Source organism: Euwallacea fornicatus, chromosome 18, assembly GCF_040115645.1.
Source record: "Euwallacea fornicatus isolate EFF26 chromosome 18, ASM4011564v1, whole genome shotgun sequence".
In the NCBI taxonomy this organism is placed as follows: domain Eukaryota; kingdom Metazoa; phylum Arthropoda; class Insecta; order Coleoptera; family Curculionidae; genus Euwallacea; species Euwallacea fornicatus.
The window spans coordinates 1,419,248-1,439,311 of record NC_089558.1 but is presented as its reverse complement, the minus strand read 5'-3'; the positions used below and the strand labels follow the sequence as shown (position 1 = coordinate 1,439,311).

Below are 20,064 nucleotides of genomic sequence, written 5' to 3'. Positions count from 1 at the left end.
CCCTAGGGAACTTGCCGGATATGCCATAAAGCGAATATTTGCTTGATTTGTAGCTGCAGGAGAGTAGGTACCAAAAATGATGTAGACAGACAATTTGTGTTTAAATTGTACAGTAATGAGATTGTTGTTTCACTGCTTCTTTGGTGGAAAGTTTTAGATTCGTCTGCGAATTTTATTACCCAGGAAATGCAATTAGCTCCTTGCTAACACCGCCGAGTTGCTTAGCAGGGGTATTTGTCTTCATTTTTGGTTAAGCTGGACGGTAGTTTCGTTGCTTGAAGCTAACTAATTAACTCGCACCTCAGTCGCACCTCAAGGGAGACTCTGCTGAGCTTATAATTCTCCTCAAGTAAAACTGCTGAAAAATGTATGACGAGGGCACAATAAAATCCCCGTATACCTACATCATCGTTGGAACATAAATCAGAAAAATCCGGCCGTCGACAATAAATAACCTGTTTATGACAAATAAGCCATAGACAAAAAGTGAACTTCATCGAGTTGAAAACTATCCAATTCGCTCTATTTTCCGGACCGTGCAATACTCGATTAAGCTTTACTTTGTTCAGTGGCGTATTTCGGAAATTCTGTGTACATACGAGCATGGAAAAATTCTTTGAAGGGCTGTGGAAATTTCGCTTTGTATTTGTAATTATGGAGCTTTCATGTGCCGTCACCCTATATCAAGAAATTAAAAACGATTCAATTCTTAGCTTTGACTATTATAAAAAAAAGCTCGATAAGTTTAAACCGACGGAAATTTGCGAAATTCTTTAACCATTTTTAAGGTTCTCGCGCTTGCGCGCGGATTTGTGGGACCCTGTATTTTGGAAAAATGAAGCTGTAACCGTTTGTCCCACTGTATCGTTACTATCGAATTACATTCGACGCCACCTACCCCGCTCGTTTGACCATCTCCGTTTATCACATGAGGTTGAACGAAGACAAATTCAACATCATTAGTCCTGCTACCTTCGCTCGTGAAGCAAGCTGTGAATACAGTTGGACGTACCTCGCATCTTTTGTCTCTGTTTATCAGAGTGTACGAAAAAAATCACAGTTACATCTGCGCGACATTTAACGTTAGGCCTGAGTCATATTGTGTTCATCCGGACGATGGGGATCAGCGGGAGTTTGATTAGATTAAAATAGAGATTTTCAATGGCTGGAATTGAATATAAGATTATTTGTTCGATGGGCCCGATAATTAAATCCAGTTCGAAAACCACAGCTATTCCTAGTGGGTCCCTACTCCTCATAAAGGCGACCGATTTCCGGGTAAAATTCAGACCTCGTTTTCTCAAGTTTCACTCTCAGCATTCCAATGTCTGGTCCTGCGTCCCTCCTACGGCCGAGTATTCCGAAAACTGGAACAAAGTCGCTTTAATACTTTTCCTATTAATATGCTAATAAATATCGCAACAAAATACGTTTTCCCCCCGCGCCGCGTCCAAACAAAAACCCTTTTCCCTCGCCCTTAAGTTGACATTTGCAGCCCGTCAAAGGTTAATCCGACTTTCGCGATGGAAGTACGTGATCTGTAACTTCAACAGTTGTTCTTCGTTCCGCAATGCCTCTCAGTTCTAATTTTTATTTATGAGGTCCAGAATGAACTTTATCGACAACGTAAATGTCATTCTTTTGTACCCTCTAACATTCCATCTTCTCGTGCAGCCTCATTATTATCCCATTAAGCTCTTCCAAGAGAGTCAGATACAATAAAGTTCGTATTTATAGGGGAGTCTAGATCTGAATTTATAAGATATAAGATGTATCCATAGATCTCGTTTTAATCAATAAAATAGCTACATCTGGAACAGAACGACCCTCGGGAGAGGCGACATATGTAAAGCACTAAAACCTAAAATAGGTATTTGGGTAATGTAAGGTGACGTTTCTATATATTTTATGTAGGGATCGTAAAATTTGGAAGTGTATTCTAAAGTCGTAAGATGCGAGTATTGAGTTTTGCTAACTTCTATGGATACTTCATTTGAAATGGGACAATAAAACATTAGAGATCTTCTGCAGGTGCTCAAATTCGGTTAAGAGTACATTCAGTAGTGCGATGAACGAATATTTTTCACCCCAGCCATGCCGCAAATTGCATGTTTATGTTATTTCTGGATCCTCCTTTCTCTTGAGCAAATATTTCATAGCTAACAGTTAGTAGCAAAAACAAGGAGCTTGCGCGAGCTTATAGAGGTCACGGAAACAAATCAATTTCGAATATTTTATGAGGCGCTCCAATGGTTCCCGAGATATTGGCGCGCAAAATCTTAAAAATGGCACAAAGCGGGTTTCCCAAAAACTGGACGTAAATCTGCGAGGTGCATCTTTTCAGTCCATTTGACTGGCATGGATTCCTTATCATATCTGGATACCTCAGCTGATATCCTGCAACCTCCATAATGCAGTTAAGGAACTTTCATTGGGAGGTACTTTCGCGAAGGCATAAATTAAAATCGCCCCGTATTGTAGAAACTAAAAGAGACATTACCACCGGGTTTGTGCATATAAACTTACTTTTTAAAGAAATTACCCAAGAAAAATGATTAAATTACAGCTCCCTCATATTCTCTGAGTTAGAGCCAGATTATGAACATGTTGTTAACTTTAACTGCAAACTAGTTTCCATGGAAACGTTGAAACGAAATTGAGCCTCGGTAGTCTAGATTCTTCTTTTGGTATCAAAATTATGCCTTTACGGCAACTAGTTTGCTGTCAAAGTTAACAGAACATAAGTAATTTAGCCTTTAAATTATTAAGAGAAACATGTTACAAAAACTCACTCAGCGTTGCATTGTTCACCGTAAGTACACCTTTCCTGCCTTACCTGGCCCTAATACCATATTCAATCCAAATAATACCACTGCAATGATCGATACTTGAATGTACTTTGCGCGTTGGAGCACCTTTGATAAATAACAGGAGGACAACAAATTTTGCATTAATCCGAATCCTGCTGGTGACGTGCTTAATCGCCCTCACGAAAACTATAAATTCACTTACCAAATCCAACGAAACTGATCTAAGAAATCATGGCGACGATACAGCTACTTGTAGTAGCTGCAGTTGTACTGTTAGAGGCTAAAAGGGAGGACTATGACGGGTAAGTTTGGGCACTGAAATTTTATTATGACGAACGGGAAATTTCTTTAGCTACAAGCTTTACCTGATTACTCCAAAAACCGTAGACCAAGCAGAGATTTTGCACCAACTCCACTCAGTTCCCAACTTCGACATTCTACAAGAGTCCAAAGTTTTAGGGTCTCAGGTGAGGGTTATGGCATCTCCAGAGGTGCAGGGAAGGTTTGAGGAAGCCTTGGAGAAATTCACTGAAGAGGGTTTGCAGTATCAACTCCTTATTGAGAATGTCCAGAAGTATGAGAAATCATAATTTAAGTTTTGGATAGATTTCTCATGGATTCGCTTCCAGATTGCTTGATGACGAGTATTCCAGCTTTGTGAACCGGTCTTTGAGCCTCAATGCAGGTACCAGAGCTCTGCGGGATGATTATCATCCACATGATCGCGTGAGAAATATGGAAGTTTTAATAATTATAGGATTTGATTATTGACTAATTAAAGGTCTTGTAGTATTTGTATCAACTAGAAAGACAATACCCTGGTATCGTGAAACTAGAGTCAATTGGAAAGTCCTATGAAGGAAGGGACTTGTTGCTGATTAAATAGGAATGTTTCCTAAAGCTATAAATAGCAGCTATCACAAGTATATTACAGTATTAGTCGAGAAGGTCTCAACAGCCCCACCATCTTCATTGACGCAGGTATCCATGCCAGTACCACCCCTTCAGCGCTATACATCGTCCATCAGCTAGTAGAGAACCCTGATAATGCAAAGTTGCATGCAAACATAAACTGGGCCATAGTTCCAGCCTTGAACCCTGATGGCAACGAGTACTCCCGCTCATCATCCCTTATGAGTATCTCGTCGGTTGTTTGAGCATGAAAATGTTACCTTTAGAATCGTTTATGGAGAAAAACTAGAAGACCCAATCTTGGAAGCAGCTGCAACAGCACCGACCCTAATAGAAACTTTGGGTACATGTGGAACACGAGGGGTGCTAGCAGCAACCCTTGCGACGATGTCTATGCTGGCCCTGAGCCCTCTGCTGAATCTGAGACTAACGCTATCAGAAAATATTTTCAGGAGCACTACGCCGACATCAGGCTATATGTTTCTATTCATAGTTATGGGAATTATATTCTCTACAAGGGTACCTTAGGGGTAAGCTAAACAGTGTGCTAAAGAGTTTCGTGGAGAAAATTTGAAGCTTTAATAAAGGAGCTTTTAGGTACACCAGCGCCCTTCCTTCAGATGCTCTTCTGTTGTAATCTGTTGGCGAAGATGCCGCCCGATCAGTTGAAGCCGTTTCCACCTTAGGTTCACGCTATACCATTGGGTCTTCCACTAACGTCCTTTACGCTGCTTCTAGAGGTAGTGATGATTGGACTAAAGAGGTTTTCAGGGTTGCTCTGTCGTATTGTTGGGAATTACCCGCTGGAGGTACGGAGCCGTTGAGGCTTTTTCTTCGTTGTGATAAGTTTATGTTTTTTCTAGGATTACTCGGCTTCAATCCTCCAATTGTAATGATCAGACCAATCGTCGAGGAAACGTGGGAAGGATTCGCGGTCTCGGGCGAGATAATTGATCATTTGTATGGTTAGAAATTAATTAAATGAAAATTAATTAGATATATGTAATATTATTATTTTACATCGTTACCCTCAAATTGGACTGGTGCAATAAGTAGCAGATCGGCAATTTAATCCCCAGCATCAAGTTAATTCGGGTTATCAAGCAATAATGGATCAGTAGTAAAATTCCAATGAAACAACTTGTTAAGCGGAGAGCATTGGAAGGATTATTACTGGTAAACAATGATAATGAAAAATTAATATCTCGAAATTAGATGAATAATTAAAATTTCTCTTCGACAATTTGTAGGTCCTCAATGGTGTCAATAGATTTTCTTCCAAAGTTGAAACTTAAGTCGATTAATAGTGAATAAATAAAAACAATATTACCACTATCAATATGAATCAAACAACATTTTTCAAGGAAATCAATCAAATGAAAATTTTTAATTTAATGTGAGTGAAGTTTTGTAAATTTATTGAAGTTTAATTTAAATATAAAAAGAGACGTTCAAGACATGATAAAAAGTGATATTACAGGAAAAATATCAAAAAACCGTACAGTGGCAATTGTACTAAGGACAAAGTAAAGGCTTCGAGTTACTGAGGCATCTCTCGTTTTAGCATACATATATGAAGACGAAAAATATGAGATAAGATCAATGTAGGAATTAAAAAAAGTTGAGTTTTTCTATGCGAAATAATTATGAAAATTGCTTAAATCCAATGCACATTACCATTTTTGTGCACAATTATGGTAAACCAACTCGTGGGCACGCCCTTGAAATCTCAGGAGTAACTCTCATATGATTAAGCGACAAATCAGAGTTCATTCAAAAACTATAATATCTTGTTTCGGAATAAAATATTTGACAACAAAAAACTGTCGCACGCCTATGCGTTTGTTGTGAGAATTACCTTAAATTAACTAAAATAATTATTACTAAAAATATTTGGATAAGACCCTTTGCCTAATCGAACGGCGACTTTAGGACTCCTACCGCGGTTTACAGGTGCCAATAAATGAAACGAATTTGGTATAATTATATATTTGGTATAATTATAATATTTGGTATATAAGTTAATCAAAATTTTATTTTTAACTCAAAATATTATTAACATATATATTATCAATGAGCTCGAACTGAATCCATAAAAACAGTCAACGCAAATCCAATTAGGATAGGAACTAACCTGAACTAACCCTAATCATTCCTCCACGAAATCTTGGATTCATTTTCTATACCATCCCAATATGTATCTTTAATATATCCATGAAACGCCTTAACTCCCTCGAAAGTCTCTTGTACGACAGGTAAAATCTGCCTTGCGGGGATCATGAAATAAAACGGGGCATCTAAAATAATTTCCTTTTTATCCTTGACCAATTAGACGACTAAATACTGACCCCCGTCGGGCAACTCGATACAATATGCCAAGTCCACCCCCCCAATCGCCTTTACCCAGTCATCGCTACCCCCCGCTGCTGGGCTGAGAAGAATAGCTGAACTGTTAACTCGGTACCGCGAATTCATTGCTGACGATTGGTCAATGGCAGTTGCTGCCAGTTGCCCTGCATAATGGAGATCTTGGAAGTTGTCTGGCAATATTGAATCATAGCTAAAATTTAAAAAAATCCTTATGTAATAGTCGAATTAGGGTGGAAAAAAACTACCCCCAAGGATAAAGCACCATTTCTCCATAACTATGGAATGTTAGGTAAAGTTTTACGTTTTCTTCAGGGTGTGCGAGAAACCAGTCTCTAAGAGCTCGCGTTTCAGGTTCGGAGAACTCTTCAGGACCGGCGAAAGTTTCGGTGCAGGAATTATTGGTAGCTCCAGCAAACATCCACATGTAGCCGAAGTTCCTGTTCAAGTCGGTGCCATAGCACGCAGCTCCTTCTGTAAGGCGACGGTTCTTCCTCCAGAGACGATTCTAGAGATAGATAAGGCACTTCAAATTATAATTCTTTAACTTAAAATCAGTTATCCCCTTACGTGAGACTGAGTATACTCATATCCATCAGGATTCAAATTCGGAACAATATACCAATCCACGTTCTCATAGAGATAGGCATTGAGGGGGTTTTCTACTAATTGTTGAATGATGTATAGAGCTACTGGGGGGGCAATCCACTCTCGGCAGTGGATTCCTGCGTCAATGAAGATTACAGGTTTAGGGATGGCAGTAGCGCTTTTCCCGCTCGAAACACTAAAATGCTACGTATTTCAAGGCTTTTCAGGCACACTTGAGACACTTACTGTAGGATCAAGATATCCCTGCCCTCATAAGATTCTCCCAGTCTTTCAAGGGTGGCAATGTTGGGATAATCTTCGGCCACTCTGCGCACATAAGCCACTTGCTACGCAAAAATTTTTCAATCACAAGTAGCAAAAATTAGTGATAAGATCGCAAGAGAAAGAGGCGTTCAAGTACAAAAGGAAAAAAAATGTCGGAAACACGTTTTTCTTCCTGTTGGCTTCATCAGAGCTGTGAGTTGCGCATGTCAACACTCGCAGAGCGTATACGGGTGTCTTCGGTAGAAGAAAGTGGTTTGTTTCCATTCTTGAACGTTCCCGGCTAGGTAAATCGCAGCAGGTATCCACGGCAAAGCTTTCGGGGATATTTTAAATTCGTTCCCGAAATCAGAGACATTTTGGTGTTCCCACAAAAGACTGAGCTAATGCTTGCTTGTGGACACCCATTTTTTCGTCTACCCTCGCATGTCTCTATGTCTTTGAGCATGCGATGTATGTGTAACTACTTTGAACGTACACATATGCCTGATAAAGCCTAGAGGTGGAGACTTGTTGCCGAACATCCTTTTCCCATTGATAGTTGAACATCCATCTCTTTTGGGGATGGGGACCTAAGTTTTCCTAAAATAAATTACCTCATTGTAAGTCATAAAGCTCCGAAACGTCACCTCTCCCAGCAATGCGGTTCTCTTAGCCCGAGATAAAAGCATGTCCCTTCGATCTTGCTGAATTAACCTAAAGAAACCTGTATTCCATCTGACCTATGCACAAATTCAGCACCATTCACCCCTCAACATCTTCAATAACTATTTCAAAATCAATCCCATTCCTACTGAGGTCCGATTCAAATTTTTCTTGCAACTCTGGTGCAACCATAACATCGCTCGCATCTCCAAGGGTCGTCCCCTCTTTCCAGAAGTCAAACTTGGGCTTCGACTGCAGTTGACTGATGAAACTCACTTGGTCGTTGGTCTGGGGTACTATATGGTACACTTTATACCTGAAGCTTGTTATTTTAGGACGAATTAAGGTCGAATTTCTATAACGGACCCTCCGAAAGTTTCTCCATTAATTGTGATTGTGAGTAATAAGGCGTCTAGGAATACAAAGTACCAGTTCATTGTCAGTTTAGGTGAGTACCTTGGTAACATGCGAGATCTACTGGAGGAGTAATTGTTTTAACATGGCTGATTTTTTTCATTACAAATTAATCTTTTAACTGTGATGGTTTAATTATTGATCATAAATTATTTGGATCAAACGATAAACATAAATTTAAGTTTTAGATGTAATAAAATACGTATCTAACGCGGCTCTATACATGTTAAGACGAGGATGTAATGTAATTATGGCTCATTAGACGAGGGATTGTAGGGTTATAGGGCAAAAAATATTTAAAAACAATGATACAAGACACGACCAGGAAATCTGAGCTTTCCCAATTAATATTACAGTCCAAAACATCCCAGAAAGACGTTATATTAATAGAATCCGCGCGATGTAAACGCTTCCAATAGTTGAGACATATGTGGTCACCTACATCAGGATATTCGGTCCTGTGCTAGCGTGCTTCAAAATTCATCGCTCTTTCTTTATCTCGCACCAGCCATAAGTGTGTACAAATGAAAATTGAGTATGTTTACATTGAATGCCCAAAACCATTTATGTACTTTAATAAATTAGTATCATGTGCTAATTTAAATAAGCGATGTGTGAATATACAGGGTGTCCCGCACTACCTGTTATAATTGTAATTGGGCAGTCAAGTCAATCTACGTAGACTCTAATGAGTTCCCTATTCCTCAAATTGCCTAACTTAATATCTGAAAAACAATAAAACCCATAACGATGAAACGACTATTGAAAGTTCATGGATTATAACACCCTGTAGATATTAAAGTTTTGAAAAATGAGAATCCAATTTGTTACGTTTAGATTTCTTAACGCTCAAAGAATCTGTGGTTAATAGATTGGTCCTATTTTTCCTTCCTAGATTTAGTGTTATGAGGCCACAAATTATCCATGATGAGTAAAGAGATCAAAACAATTTTATCTCCCTAATACCTCCTCGGCTTAAAGAAATTCTTCAGGACAATATTGCTTATGATTTACAGCCAACTGTAATCAATTATGAACTTGATAATACAGTCACGAATATCTTTTCGCACATTTTTTAACGAGATAACTGGGATCATGGCAGTGTTACAGCTTGGAGCAATTTTTCTCTTGAACTTACTGACTTCGAGGGCTATTGCAGCCATCAGTTATGAAGGGTGAGCGACGATAGCTAGAGGAAGAGACTCTTTTAGATAAACCGCATTTCAGGTATAAGGTATATGAAGTGGTTCCAGAAAATCTGGAACAACTAAGATTCCTCCATGAGTTTTCTGAGAATCCGAAATACGATTTCTGGAAGAGTAGTAGAAATGTTGGGACGGTGAGTCATGTGATGGTACCGCCAGAAGAACAAGGCTATTTCGAGTTGCTGTTAACGCATAATGGATTTGTTAGCTTCAAGATTTCTGTGCCCAATGTTGAAAGGTAATAAGTCTTGCAAGTTTCGTGCAATTTGCGTAAAAAATTAGTCTCCATTAGCGTAATTCTTCAAGAGAAGCTGGAACGCAGTATGGCTAGATCTTTGAATACGGGGCAAGTTACATTTAACAGCTTTATGACTTATGAAGAGGTAGGTGTCTTCTTTTTTTTGTATTGAAAGGTAGCTTTTGGGGTTTTAGCACGTAGCATACGTCCGAAGAATCGCTCAAGATTACCCAGAAATCACCACCATGGAGACCATTGGACAGTCTCATGAGGGCAGAGACATTCCGCTCTTATAGTAAACTCCTATCAATGCTCTAGATATATTTGTGTAATAGAATGGATTTTCCTCAGTATTTCCAGTGGACCTAATGAAACCTCAGTACCGAAACCCTTGATAATTCTGGATGCAGGAATTCACTGCAGGGAATGGATTGCCCCTACAGTAACCCTGTATATTATAAACCAGCTAGTTGAGAACTCTACTAATGCAGCTCTTCTCCAAAACGTGGACTGGGCAATTGTGCCTAACTTGAATCCTGATGGATATGAGTACACTCAAAGGAATGTGAGTTCACAACATATTAAATTTTTGCGAATTTGTCATTGCATTTGCTTCATAAACTAGAATCGTCTCTGGAGGAAAAACCGCCAGACAGCAACTGGCAGCTCTTGCATCGGAACAGATCTGAACAGAAACTTTGGTTACATGTGGATGTTTGATGGAGCTTCTGACGATCCCTGCTCTGACACCCATGCAGGCACCGCTGCTTTTTCTGAACCAGAAACCAGCGCCCTTAGAAACTGGATATTGGCCCACAACGAGAATGCTCGCCTATACTTAGCCTTCCATAGTTATGGAAAAATGATACTGTTTCCTTGGGGGTAACCTCCATTCTATTCAGCATCAACTGAGTATTCATCTGCCATTGTAGATACGCTCCCATCTACACAGACAATGCAGAGGAGCTGAAACACCTTGGAACACTTGCAGCCAACGCCATAGCAGCAAGCAGTACCATAGGTTCTGCTTACGAGGTTGAAAACTCAGCGATTTTCTTGTACGCTGCAGCTGGAGCTGCTGATGATTGGGCCATGGGGGAAGCGGGAATTGAGCTTTCTTATACTGTGGAACTCCCTGCTGGAGGTATAGTGTTATGAAATGAAGACAGTATGATAGGAAGTTTGATTGGGTTTCAGATGCGCCTCACTCCTTTATGATCCCTGCAAGGCAGATATTGCCAGTAGTACAAGAAACGTTTGAGGGAATCAGGATCTTCCATCAGTATATTGAGGAAAAGTTTTGGACCAATGCCACCGAAGTTGATTAAATGAGGGAGTACTAGTAATTCCTAATTTACACTGTATCAGCCATATTTTCACTAAAATGATCTTCGCTATAAATTACAATTTATTGATTTATTTGGTTCGGAATCAAAATAATTGGTGTTTTATAAGAGAACTTATCGCTATGAAAGCGTATCATCCTCCTTTTATCCACAGAATTGATAAACATATATTTCTCAGCTATATAATGTGGTGCAATGATTATACAAGATACTGATAAGGATTTAATATAATTAAAATATTTCCAATGTTATAAATTGTGGTTTTCGTGATATAGGATGTCGAGAAAAAACGTGGGCAAAAGGGCACGACCAATCCCTGAGAAGGAAATAAATGCAGAACATGTTTAGGCAGTCGTAGCGAGGGAAGAAAGGCTAATTGTGTTTGGGGATCTAACGTGTCTTTAACCTATTTAGCACTTATTTCTTGGCCACGCTTTTATGAGTCACCCTGTAGAACTCTGTATATTAAAGAAAGCTTATTATTACATCTCTTCCTAGTCCTGATAAGTGCACAATTAAAACAATAAAAAATGATCACTTCCTCGTATATTGTATAGTATTAAAAGGTATATCAAGTGATCTAAAAAAATCGTGTACTCCACCATGTAGGAGATGTTCTTCGAGAAACCTAAATATGATTTATCAAAAAGAAGGGAACGGCTGGGAACCCCCAACCACATAATGGTGGCTCCAAATGAGCAAGCCACGCTTGAGATAAAATTAAACGAATATGGTTTCAAATTTGCCATTGAAGTGTTTGCAAGTTCCGCCATAAATATCGATTTAAAAGGTTTGGTGGCAAGCTCGTAGATCAAAAGCACTTGAACAGGAGTTCACTCCGATCCACTTTAAGCTCTGGGCTTCAGGCTTCATGTATTATTCTAAAGTAAGGTCTCTTAAATAGCATTCGAATTTACATCAAATAAACAATTATTCATAGCAAATGGATTATATGCGGAGAATAGCTGAGGACTATCTAAATCGAACCACTCTGGAATCCATTGGAAAATCCAATTAAGCACGAGAAATTTTGCTACTATGGTCACCTTTAAAAAAGTCTATTAACATGAGCTTTTTAAGTACAGGATTTCAAGTGAAGTCAGCCCCACTCCGACAGTGTCAAAACAAGTTATTTTTATCGACGGTGGAATCTATTACAGAGTAGATAACTTTTTAAGTTTCTCTCTACGTTATCCACCAATTGGTAGAAAACAACACTAGTGCAACCCTGTATAATAACGTCAATTGGGTCGTTATTCTCAATTTCAATTCTAACGCATATGAATACATTTTAAACACTATAAGAAACACTCTTCTTATACCAACATACATCTCATTCATTCCCATGGGTTTAGAAACCATCTCTTAACACCCGGAGCTAGTTGCTACAGTACGAACCGCAAAAGGAACTTTCGCTACATGTAGATACATACTAGAGCTTCAAATAATTCTCACAGAGACAATTACGTAGGAGCTGATGCATTCTCGGAACCTGAAGCTCAAGTGCTTAAAGATTATTTACAACCCAACAAGGAGAACGTAAAACTGTATCTAACCTTCTATGGTTATGGACCCCTGAAGGTTTATGACTGAATTTAATGACTAAATATTGCAAACTTGAACTTTGTTCACCCTGTATCAACGCATGACAACAATTTATTCAGAAAACGCAAACGAGATACAATCAATAAAATAAAGAGAGGTTGCAGATATAAGGAATCAACCCTCTATGTTCGATGTACTATGTAGGGAATACTGTAATTGCCCTTTGTACTGTAGCGAAAGCTAGCGATAATTGGAAAAAAAGTGAGGTGGTTGGTTTATCGTATTGAGTGGAACTGCCCAATGCAGTTACCCGTGAAAAGTTATTCGGACATTTTTGCTTTATTTAATGCCTTTATATGCTACCTATAGTTTTATGATTCCGGCCAAAAACACCTTACCAGTGGTTCAGGAGACATTTCAGGGTGCTTTGGTGTTCCGTACTTAAGTCAAGAGAACTGCTAAATGTTATAGGTTTGTTTTTTACAACTCCGTAGTGTAGATATAGTTTATAGCTTGAAGAAGTAAAAAGTGAGAATAAATAAAAATTATTGAAGCCCTAAACTGTAATTTCAGACCTCTTAATATCCAAATATATATATATCGATATCATTATCGATATCGACAAAGTAAACCTGAGCTACACTTGTTGCTCAGATTACTAGTCATTTGAATTCAGAATGAAAAACCCTTAATTTAATGAATCCACTGACATCAACGACAGTGGCATTCAAAACTAACGTAAAAATATAACCTCAACCTTTGGTGCAAAGGATTTACAGCGATTTCTATGAATTGTGGTTTTATACTCAAAATAATTGATACCGTGAAAAGTAATTTATAAAGTTAAATACATAATGGCCCAAGGGAAATTAAAAGTAAAAGCAAAGTTACCCCCAAATAACAAAGCAAAAACAAAGAAGGGAACTGCTGCGACCAAACGGAATAGTAAGTACTCTACACATAATATTTATAACTATTTAAACAATTTCTAATTAATAAATTAAAAATTAATCAAATTCGTGTTACCTTTCCACACACGTTTAAACCCGTCTTATGTTATCCAACATTCTAATTTCAGATGCCCCTATTAAGCCAAAAAAACAAAAATTTCAGGAAGCCCACAAGTTGAAACAAATCATAACAAAAACTGTCAATAAGGCTGTTGAGGAAGAAATGCGAGCAAGGGCTGGGAAGAAAAGTTTTAATTTATCCCAAGTACAACAAGCAGTAGTTAAATATAATACTGAAACTGCTCCAAAATAGGCAAATTAATGTCACTGTACACTGTGTATTGTAAATAAACTGATGTATTTAATAAACTTTATGTAAAAAAAGAAACTTCCTGTTTGACTTATTAAAAATATAATATTTATATAAATCACTCAACAATAGAAATTTAACAAAATGCATATAATGAATAGAGATGAATTATCAGTACCTATATAAAAATATGAAATGTTTAATTAACTAAGTATCTTACAAAATAAGATTTTAAAAAGAATATGTAGACCGCTGCTAATAAATTTACCAATATTAAAACTGTAATTAAATTGAATATGAGCTTACCTTATGAGTATTATAGGTGGTCACTTAACGGAATAAATAACAAACAATAAATGCTTTGTTTAAATAGAACTGAAAAATAAACAATTACACAACACTGCTAACTAAAATATGAGCAATTTTTCATCGTTCTAGATACTAAATATAATTGACATTAGGCTGGGGCAAAATATTTCTGTCCAGAAAATATTTTAGGAACTTCTGCAATAGTACATTAACTATCATCAAAAGATCTTCCTCTGCGATAATTCCAGAGCCTTGGAAAGAATTACTTGCACATCCATGGGAGGAAAGTTTTGCAGCAATTTAATATTGGAAGAAAAATCACTATCCAACAATTGATTACGTAAAATACTGCAATGCAATTCTTTGTAATTTCTTAATTCACACCTTTAAAAAATGACATACTCACATGATCATAGCACAGCATACATAAATGAGAAAATCAAAACGTTTCTCATCTGATAACAATGTATCCCATATTCGAAGCACATCAGGCAGTGGAAATTCTTGTGATAACAACAGAGTTATCCACCTAAAGCTGTAATATTGAGGCTTCAAATCTTGCTGCTGGAACTTAAGCCAAACATCTAAATCAAAATTTTTAAGTCTCAACAATAATGTGCTCATGATTGTGTTAATCCCATGATCAGTCTCATCTAAAGTCTTTATGAAGAAATCCCTAATTTCAGACATAAGGTTTGTAAAGCAAAAGAAGCTATCAGCTTCAGCAAATTCTAGAAAAATTGCCAGTTTTATCATGAAATGAAATTTCAGTACTGAATATGTACCTCTAAATTTAACATCAGGGTCTGACGCAAAGGCATGATAAATTGGGCCAATAATTTCATTCATTCCTTGAACATAACCTTGGCCAGGATTTAATTTTGCATACAGAAATAATATCCTTTCAACTACTTCCCAATGTGCCTCTTGCCCTTCTTCCATAGGGGCATAATCTTCTGATGCTTTTTTCACAGATAAAGCTATCTACCCTCAAAAAAGCCTAAATTAATTTATTGGCCAAAATAAAAAAAATACAGGGTCATAATTATTGTTATGAAATAAGACAGAGAAAAGTGGTAAATGTTGCAAATTGTCACCTTGGTAATCCCTAATCCTCTACGTTCTACATTAGCACAATCTAAAACTCTTCTTTGCACCCGTGTATGTAATCTTTTTACATCATTGCTGTTTACAATTTTTCCACAAGGGAATTCTGTTGGTTGTTGAAAAAATGATATGTCCGGACATAACCTGAATAATCATATTTGCCATTATTTGCTGAATGTTTCCATATTCACAAATTTTACCTTCTCACATCTTTGTCTATTTGAAGCAGCACTTCATTATCACGAAAGAACATTGACCACTGGCCCTCTGGATTAATACTTAAGGGATGATCACCAAAAGTGACATCACCATCACTACCATTCTCACCTGGCATTACTATCATTTCATCTACAAGCAATTGAGTTTGAAGCATTTCTATTAGTAATATAATTATTTACCTATAAATTGGTTATACAATTTCCGCTTTTCTTTAAGAAGGGAATCCCATTTTGACCTATTCTCTGGTAAGTATCCCAAAAGAAGTCTCCAACAAAGGGCTCTTTTGCCTTGATCATCAGGAATACCTAGAGTAACCAATACATATTATGAAGGCCACAACTTTATAAAAAATACATAGATTATTTAGATTGATTTTTAGGGTTGGAAGTAAAGGTTCATTGAATTGGTACAATTTATGAAATTTTTGTAATTAGATGAATCATTTATATGGTGCTTTTCACAAAACTATGATTAACTTAAAAGCAAACAATTTGGGAAATTTCCTCAGCTAAGCTGAATGGCAAACTCCTGCTTATAAAACCATTAACTGTTATATTAAGAAACATGTATGAGCAAAAATAAATTCAACTTCTGTATAAATATTGCCTAATGGAACAAAGCTTACCATGGAATGAAAGCTTTTTTAGTTGTTGCAGTTTAACCACGTCCTGCTCCAAAATAGCATCGAATTCCTTAAGGCTGAAATATCGAAAAAGATTAAATTTAAGCCATAATTAAATATAAACATTCAAGAGCAAATAAAAACTGTTCCCCATAATTACCGAGCTTTATAAGCCATTTTTGTGTATAACTTATGTTATTTTAATTAATTATTTTGGGATCTGCTGGAATGTATACACCATTCAAAAGCTGTTTCTTATTGTAATAATTAATTTCAAATAATAAGTAAATAATAATAACCAATTATCAAATAAAAAATTATATTTGGTATCATAGTTGTATAAATGAATCGTTTATGGTCTATTGACTCGCTACGGCGTGGATACCAGGAATACATTCAAGATAATGGAATTCGTTATAGTTCCGGAGTTTCAAAGAGGGTTTGCGAGTATTAAAGGATTTTCAAGAGTGGAATTATTTTTACCTTCTTAATCATGTTTTCACATTATTTTACTTCGGTCTAAAGTAAAATATAAAACATTTAAATTTAATAGAAAACTTTCGAAGTTCGTTTTTTATAATGTCGACGATTTTACTCGATATTTGAAAACACCACTGTTATTTCTTTAATCTTGATTGACAGTGACATTGATAGTAATATTTTCGACAGATTCTTGTAAAAATCTGATGCAATAAGAATTTCGTTAATAGTTCTTTTAATATAGTGAAATTCTCCGGTTTTACTTAAATTTTATTATAAACAATATCTAGAATGGCTGAAGACGAAGCTGTAAGTACATTCTGCATCATGAAATTCCTAAAATTCCCATATAAAACTCTATATCCTACTTTCAGTGGGTTTAGGTTAAAAAGAGAAAGGGTGGAAGCATGGTACATTTAAAAAAAAACCCTTCAAACTGTCTAGAAATAACCCATTTAGATTAGTAACTTATAGTCAATATGTTGACTTAGGTTCCAGACCATTGACCATAAGTTTATATTATATCTTTAGTTTCTCCACAACTTCTAATCATAACTATTGCAGCAACAACTATTTGCACAGCTGTAAGGGTGTACACGAGACGCAGGGCTACTAGCATTATCTGATGCAATATTAGCAATTATTATTAATATTTCATTTATGATAATACAGGTTCAGCCTATGGTAATAGCTTGCTTTTTATTAAGTGCAATCAAATATATAAGGTATTATCTTACATAAAAAAGTACCTAATTGGCCTTCTGTCAAATCTTTCCAGAGGGTCAAAAACATTTCCAACAAAGAACTCCCCTATTATAAGCTTTTATTATTATTATTATGTTGGGGTAGAGCAAATATTTACAGCATGATATCCTCATTCTAACAACTGCCTTCCAATATATGGAATAGAATCATTAGATAAGCAAGACACATAAATTCAGGCTATAAATAATGTTTTGGAAATTTAGTATAAAATAAATACATTGTGTGATATAGAAAAGAGAACACTGTAAAAATGGTTTTATTTAAACAATTTTTGGTATACATGTTTGTACATCAAATATGTCTAAATGCATAATGCAACAAAATTTTCATTAATTGAGTGAATTTGAGAGAGGTTGAATAGTGGGTCTATGACAGGCTGGTTGATCATTTAGGGAAATCGCCACTAAATTGAACTGTACTATAAACACTATAGTGAGATATTGTCAAGCATGGTTCCAAGTTGAACAAACAGGCAGAAGGAGAGGTACTGCACAATCCCAAAGATCTACAGAACATCAAGATCGCCGCCTTCGAATTATGACCTTATGGGGTAGATTTGTCTTGTAAAGAATGCTGGGGGATCAGTAATTTACCGAGTATGGAACCCTCATTGGGATTCAACCTATATATTGCCGGATGAGAAGTTTTGGGCTTATTTCCTACCTTCCCCATCTTGTTTTAACTCTCACCTTAAATCATTGTCAAAATTTACTGCAGTGGTGCAGAGAACGAATATATTGACATCTGGAATGGAATGATATTATGTTTAATAATGAATTCAGATTCTGTTCTCTTTTCTATGTCAAGCAGTATACATGTTTTAGAGGATTGCAAGTTTTTCTAGTAAAAACAGAATTTCTTTAAATGCAATGGACTTCCTCCAAATTAATATTATAACAAGCAGGTTTTGTTTGTTTAGTCTAGCAAAACTAGACTCTAGATAACTGTACTGCAATTTATATTATATTATTTTATATAGTTCATTTATAGTATTAAATTCTATTAAAACATCCACATTTCTTACAATTTGTTTTAGTATTTAAGTGCTGTGGTAATTCTTTATTCTCTTTATTTAATTGCAGATTTTTGACCCTACTCTTAAGAAGAAAAAGAAGAAGAAGAAGACCACATTTGACATTGATGCTGCATTAGCTGAAGGTATCTTCAAAACCCTCTCATCTGATTATTTAAAATTTCCCTTTAAATTCAAATTGTAATATTAAGAGTTTCAGTTTGATTTAACATAACACAGGAATTGAATCGACAAAAAGATAAATTTAGTTTAAAATTTACTAAAATTTTGCATCTTTATTGTAACATCTATAGAGCAATTCTATTTCTGACTCATTTAGTCCAATAATAGCATGATCGAGAATTAAAAGTCGCAATAAAAAATACAAAAACGCCTTAAAATTTCTTGACACAACAATCCACATAAATAACACATGATGCATAGTCAGTTGCAGCAATAAAAACGTGAATCACTAGCAATTTTATAACTGGCTTAATTTTTGGGTTGATTCAATTCTGGGGTTAAACCAAACCAGCACTTATAACATTTTTAAGGGATCATTAAGCAATATACAATATTGAAATTTAGGCACTGATGCTCCTGATGGAAACACTAATGGTCCGGAAGAAAATGAGGCGCCTGCTGCTGCTGAAGATGCAGATGATAATGCTGATATTGATCTTGATTTTATGAAACAAAAAAAGAAGAAAAAGAAGAAACCTTTTAGGTAACATTTCTGCAATAAAATTAAAACCAACCTCACTACTCAGTTATCATTTTAGTACTGATGACTTAGATGCAGCTCTAAATGAAGTAAAAGATGAAACCTTTGGGGAGGGAGCAAACCCTGATGAAGAAATGATAGATGACAATTTCGATCTTGATTTTAATAAACTAAAGAAAAAGAAGAAAAGTAAAAAAAAAGATTTGGATGAGATCATGGCTGAAGCAGAAGATAAAACTGAAGATAAGGAAAATGGTAAGTATAGGAGTTTTTTTAATGTTAAGATGCTTATGAAATGTGTGATAAACATGCTGCACTTTGGTGGAGAGAATAATAGATCCAGGTAATAACATAACTTAATTGCGAGGCTTTCGTTTATTTGTTTCAATGATTATTGGAATAATTATAAGATATATTTTTATTGTCATATAGTGGATGATAACTCAGTAACTTGGGTGGGGTCAGACCGGGATTATACTTATGAGGAACTCCTCAATAGGGCTTTTGAAATAATGAGAGACAAAAATCCAGATATGGCAGCTGGCAAGAAACAGAAGTTTGTGATGAGACCGCCGCAGGTAAGATAATTAAACTCGACTATTTTCCATTCAAGCTTCAACAATTCCATTATGTAGGTGGTGAAAATAGGCGCTAAGAAAACCTCATTTGCGAACTTTACCGAAATTTGTAAAATGCTACATAGACAGCCGAAACATTTACTAGATTTCTTATTGGCTGAATTGGGTACTAGCGGCTCTGTTGACGGCAATAGTCAGTTGATAATTAAAGGCCGGTTTCAGCAGAAACAAATAGAAAATGTATTGAGAAGGTAAAGATTTTTTTAGTTCTAAAAGAGAAATTTTAATTATTGTATTTTTGCTTAGGTATATAAAAGAATATGTAACCTGCCATACGTGTAGATCGCCAGACACGATCCTGCAAAAGGATACCAGGTTGTTCTTCTTGCAATGCGAGACTTGCGGGTCAAGGTGTTCTGTAGCTAGTATTAAATCAGGTTTCCAGGTATGGATTGTCGTATTTTCAATGTTATTTCCTTTTCTGATTTTTTTTTTCACAGGCTGTAACCTCGAAGAGAGCAGCAATCAGAGCGAAAACAGTGTGAATAGGCTGCAATATTAAGTAATAATGTAACCAGTACTAATAGGAGCTGCACTTTTATAATTATATGTTTGTGTTGCATTTGTGGTAATTTT

At 36.2% G+C, this 20,064-nt stretch overlaps 5 protein-coding genes across 5 annotated transcripts; 3 read left to right on the top strand and 2 right to left on the bottom strand.

The window, feature by feature from the left end:
• Window positions 1-2,937: 2,937 nt before the first annotated feature.
• LOC136344972 (carboxypeptidase B1-like) lies at window positions 2,938-3,827 on the top strand. The gene is made up of 4 exons (XM_066292916.1): window positions 2,938-3,112; window positions 3,163-3,384; window positions 3,440-3,536; window positions 3,592-3,827. Exons 1-4 carry the CDS (start codon window positions 3,042-3,044, stop codon window positions 3,598-3,600), a joined length of 399 nt encoding a protein of 132 aa, XP_066149013.1. The 5' UTR covers window positions 2,938-3,041; the 3' UTR covers window positions 3,601-3,827.
• A 1,913-nt stretch (window positions 3,828-5,740) lies between these two features.
• On the bottom strand, window positions 5,741-8,103 carry LOC136344963 (carboxypeptidase B-like). Its single transcript, XM_066292906.1, has 8 exons — window positions 7,971-8,103; window positions 7,708-7,920; window positions 7,556-7,655; window positions 6,924-7,024; window positions 6,660-6,873; window positions 6,338-6,597; window positions 6,071-6,282; window positions 5,741-6,019 (listed from the first exon to the last, which is right to left on the bottom strand). Exons 1-8 carry the CDS (start codon window positions 8,069-8,071, stop codon window positions 5,868-5,870), a joined length of 1,353 nt encoding a protein of 450 aa, XP_066149003.1. The 5' UTR covers window positions 8,072-8,103; the 3' UTR covers window positions 5,741-5,867.
• Window positions 8,104-9,061: 958 nt separating this feature from the next.
• Window positions 9,062-11,062, top strand: LOC136344965 (carboxypeptidase B-like). Its single transcript, XM_066292907.1, has 8 exons — window positions 9,062-9,193; window positions 9,246-9,461; window positions 9,516-9,606; window positions 9,656-9,756; window positions 9,813-10,026; window positions 10,087-10,343; window positions 10,394-10,605; window positions 10,659-11,062. The coding sequence occupies exons 1-8, from the start codon at window positions 9,114-9,116 to the stop codon at window positions 10,787-10,789; spliced, it is 1,302 nt and encodes a 433-aa protein (XP_066149004.1). The 5' UTR covers window positions 9,062-9,113; the 3' UTR covers window positions 10,790-11,062.
• Window positions 11,063-13,697: 2,635 nt separating this feature from the next.
• On the bottom strand, window positions 13,698-16,251 carry LOC136344966 (TBC1 domain family member 13). The gene is made up of 8 exons (XM_066292908.1): window positions 16,030-16,251; window positions 15,873-15,946; window positions 15,427-15,552; window positions 15,229-15,376; window positions 15,019-15,172; window positions 14,707-14,905; window positions 14,328-14,652; window positions 13,698-14,269 (listed from the first exon to the last, which is right to left on the bottom strand). The coding sequence occupies exons 1-8, from the start codon at window positions 16,044-16,046 to the stop codon at window positions 14,140-14,142; spliced, it is 1,173 nt and encodes a 390-aa protein (XP_066149005.1). The 5' UTR covers window positions 16,047-16,251; the 3' UTR covers window positions 13,698-14,139.
• A 274-nt stretch (window positions 16,252-16,525) lies between these two features.
• Window positions 16,526-20,050, top strand: eIF2beta (eukaryotic translation initiation factor 2 subunit beta). The gene is made up of 8 exons (XM_066292909.1): window positions 16,526-16,658; window positions 18,197-18,272; window positions 18,715-18,853; window positions 18,909-19,105; window positions 19,283-19,428; window positions 19,486-19,679; window positions 19,735-19,873; window positions 19,929-20,050. The coding sequence occupies exons 1-8, from the start codon at window positions 16,641-16,643 to the stop codon at window positions 19,971-19,973; spliced, it is 954 nt and encodes a 317-aa protein (XP_066149006.1). The 5' UTR covers window positions 16,526-16,640; the 3' UTR covers window positions 19,974-20,050.
• The last annotated feature ends 14 nt before the right edge of the window (window positions 20,051-20,064 follow it).

Coding starts and splice junctions, on each gene's coding strand:
- LOC136344972 (XM_066292916.1), top strand. CDS start 3,042: ATGGCGACGATACAGCTACTTGTAGTAGCTGCAGTTGTACTGTTAGAG. Junction 3,113..3,162: donor AAAAGGGAGGACTATGACGG/GTAAGTTTGGGC, acceptor AAATTTCTTTAG/CTACAAGCTTTACCTGATTA. Junction 3,385..3,439: donor CTTATTGAGAATGTCCAGAA/GTATGAGAAATC, acceptor ATTCGCTTCCAG/ATTGCTTGATGACGAGTATT.
- eIF2beta (XM_066292909.1), top strand. Junction 18,273..18,714: donor TGATGCTGCATTAGCTGAAG/GTATCTTCAAAA, acceptor ATTGAAATTTAG/GCACTGATGCTCCTGATGGA. Junction 19,680..19,734: donor ATAGAAAATGTATTGAGAAG/GTAAAGATTTTT, acceptor ATTTTTGCTTAG/GTATATAAAAGAATATGTAA.
- LOC136344965 (XM_066292907.1), top strand. CDS start 9,114: ATGGCAGTGTTACAGCTTGGAGCAATTTTTCTCTTGAACTTACTGACT. Junction 9,757..9,812: donor AGAGACATTCCGCTCTTATA/GTAAACTCCTAT, acceptor GATTTTCCTCAG/TATTTCCAGTGGACCTAATG. Junction 10,027..10,086: donor ATGAGTACACTCAAAGGAAT/GTGAGTTCACAA, acceptor TTCATAAACTAG/AATCGTCTCTGGAGGAAAAA.
- LOC136344966 (XM_066292908.1), bottom strand. Junction 15,173..15,228: donor ATAGACAAAGATGTGAGAAG/GTAAAATTTGTG, acceptor ATGATTATTCAG/GTTATGTCCGGACATATCAT. Junction 14,906..15,018: donor GAGGATTAGGGATTACCAAG/GTGACAATTTGC, acceptor TTTTGAGGGTAG/ATAGCTTTATCTGTGAAAAA.
- LOC136344963 (XM_066292906.1), bottom strand. CDS start 8,071: ATGTTACCAAGGTACTCACCTAAACTGACAATGAACTGGTACTTTGTA. Junction 7,025..7,555: donor GCTTTATGACTTACAATGAG/GTAATTTATTTT, acceptor ATTTTTGCGTAG/CAAGTGGCTTATGTGCGCAG. Junction 6,874..6,923: donor AGGGATATCTTGATCCTACA/GTAAGTGTCTCA, acceptor GTAGCATTTTAG/TGTTTCGAGCGGGAAAAGCG.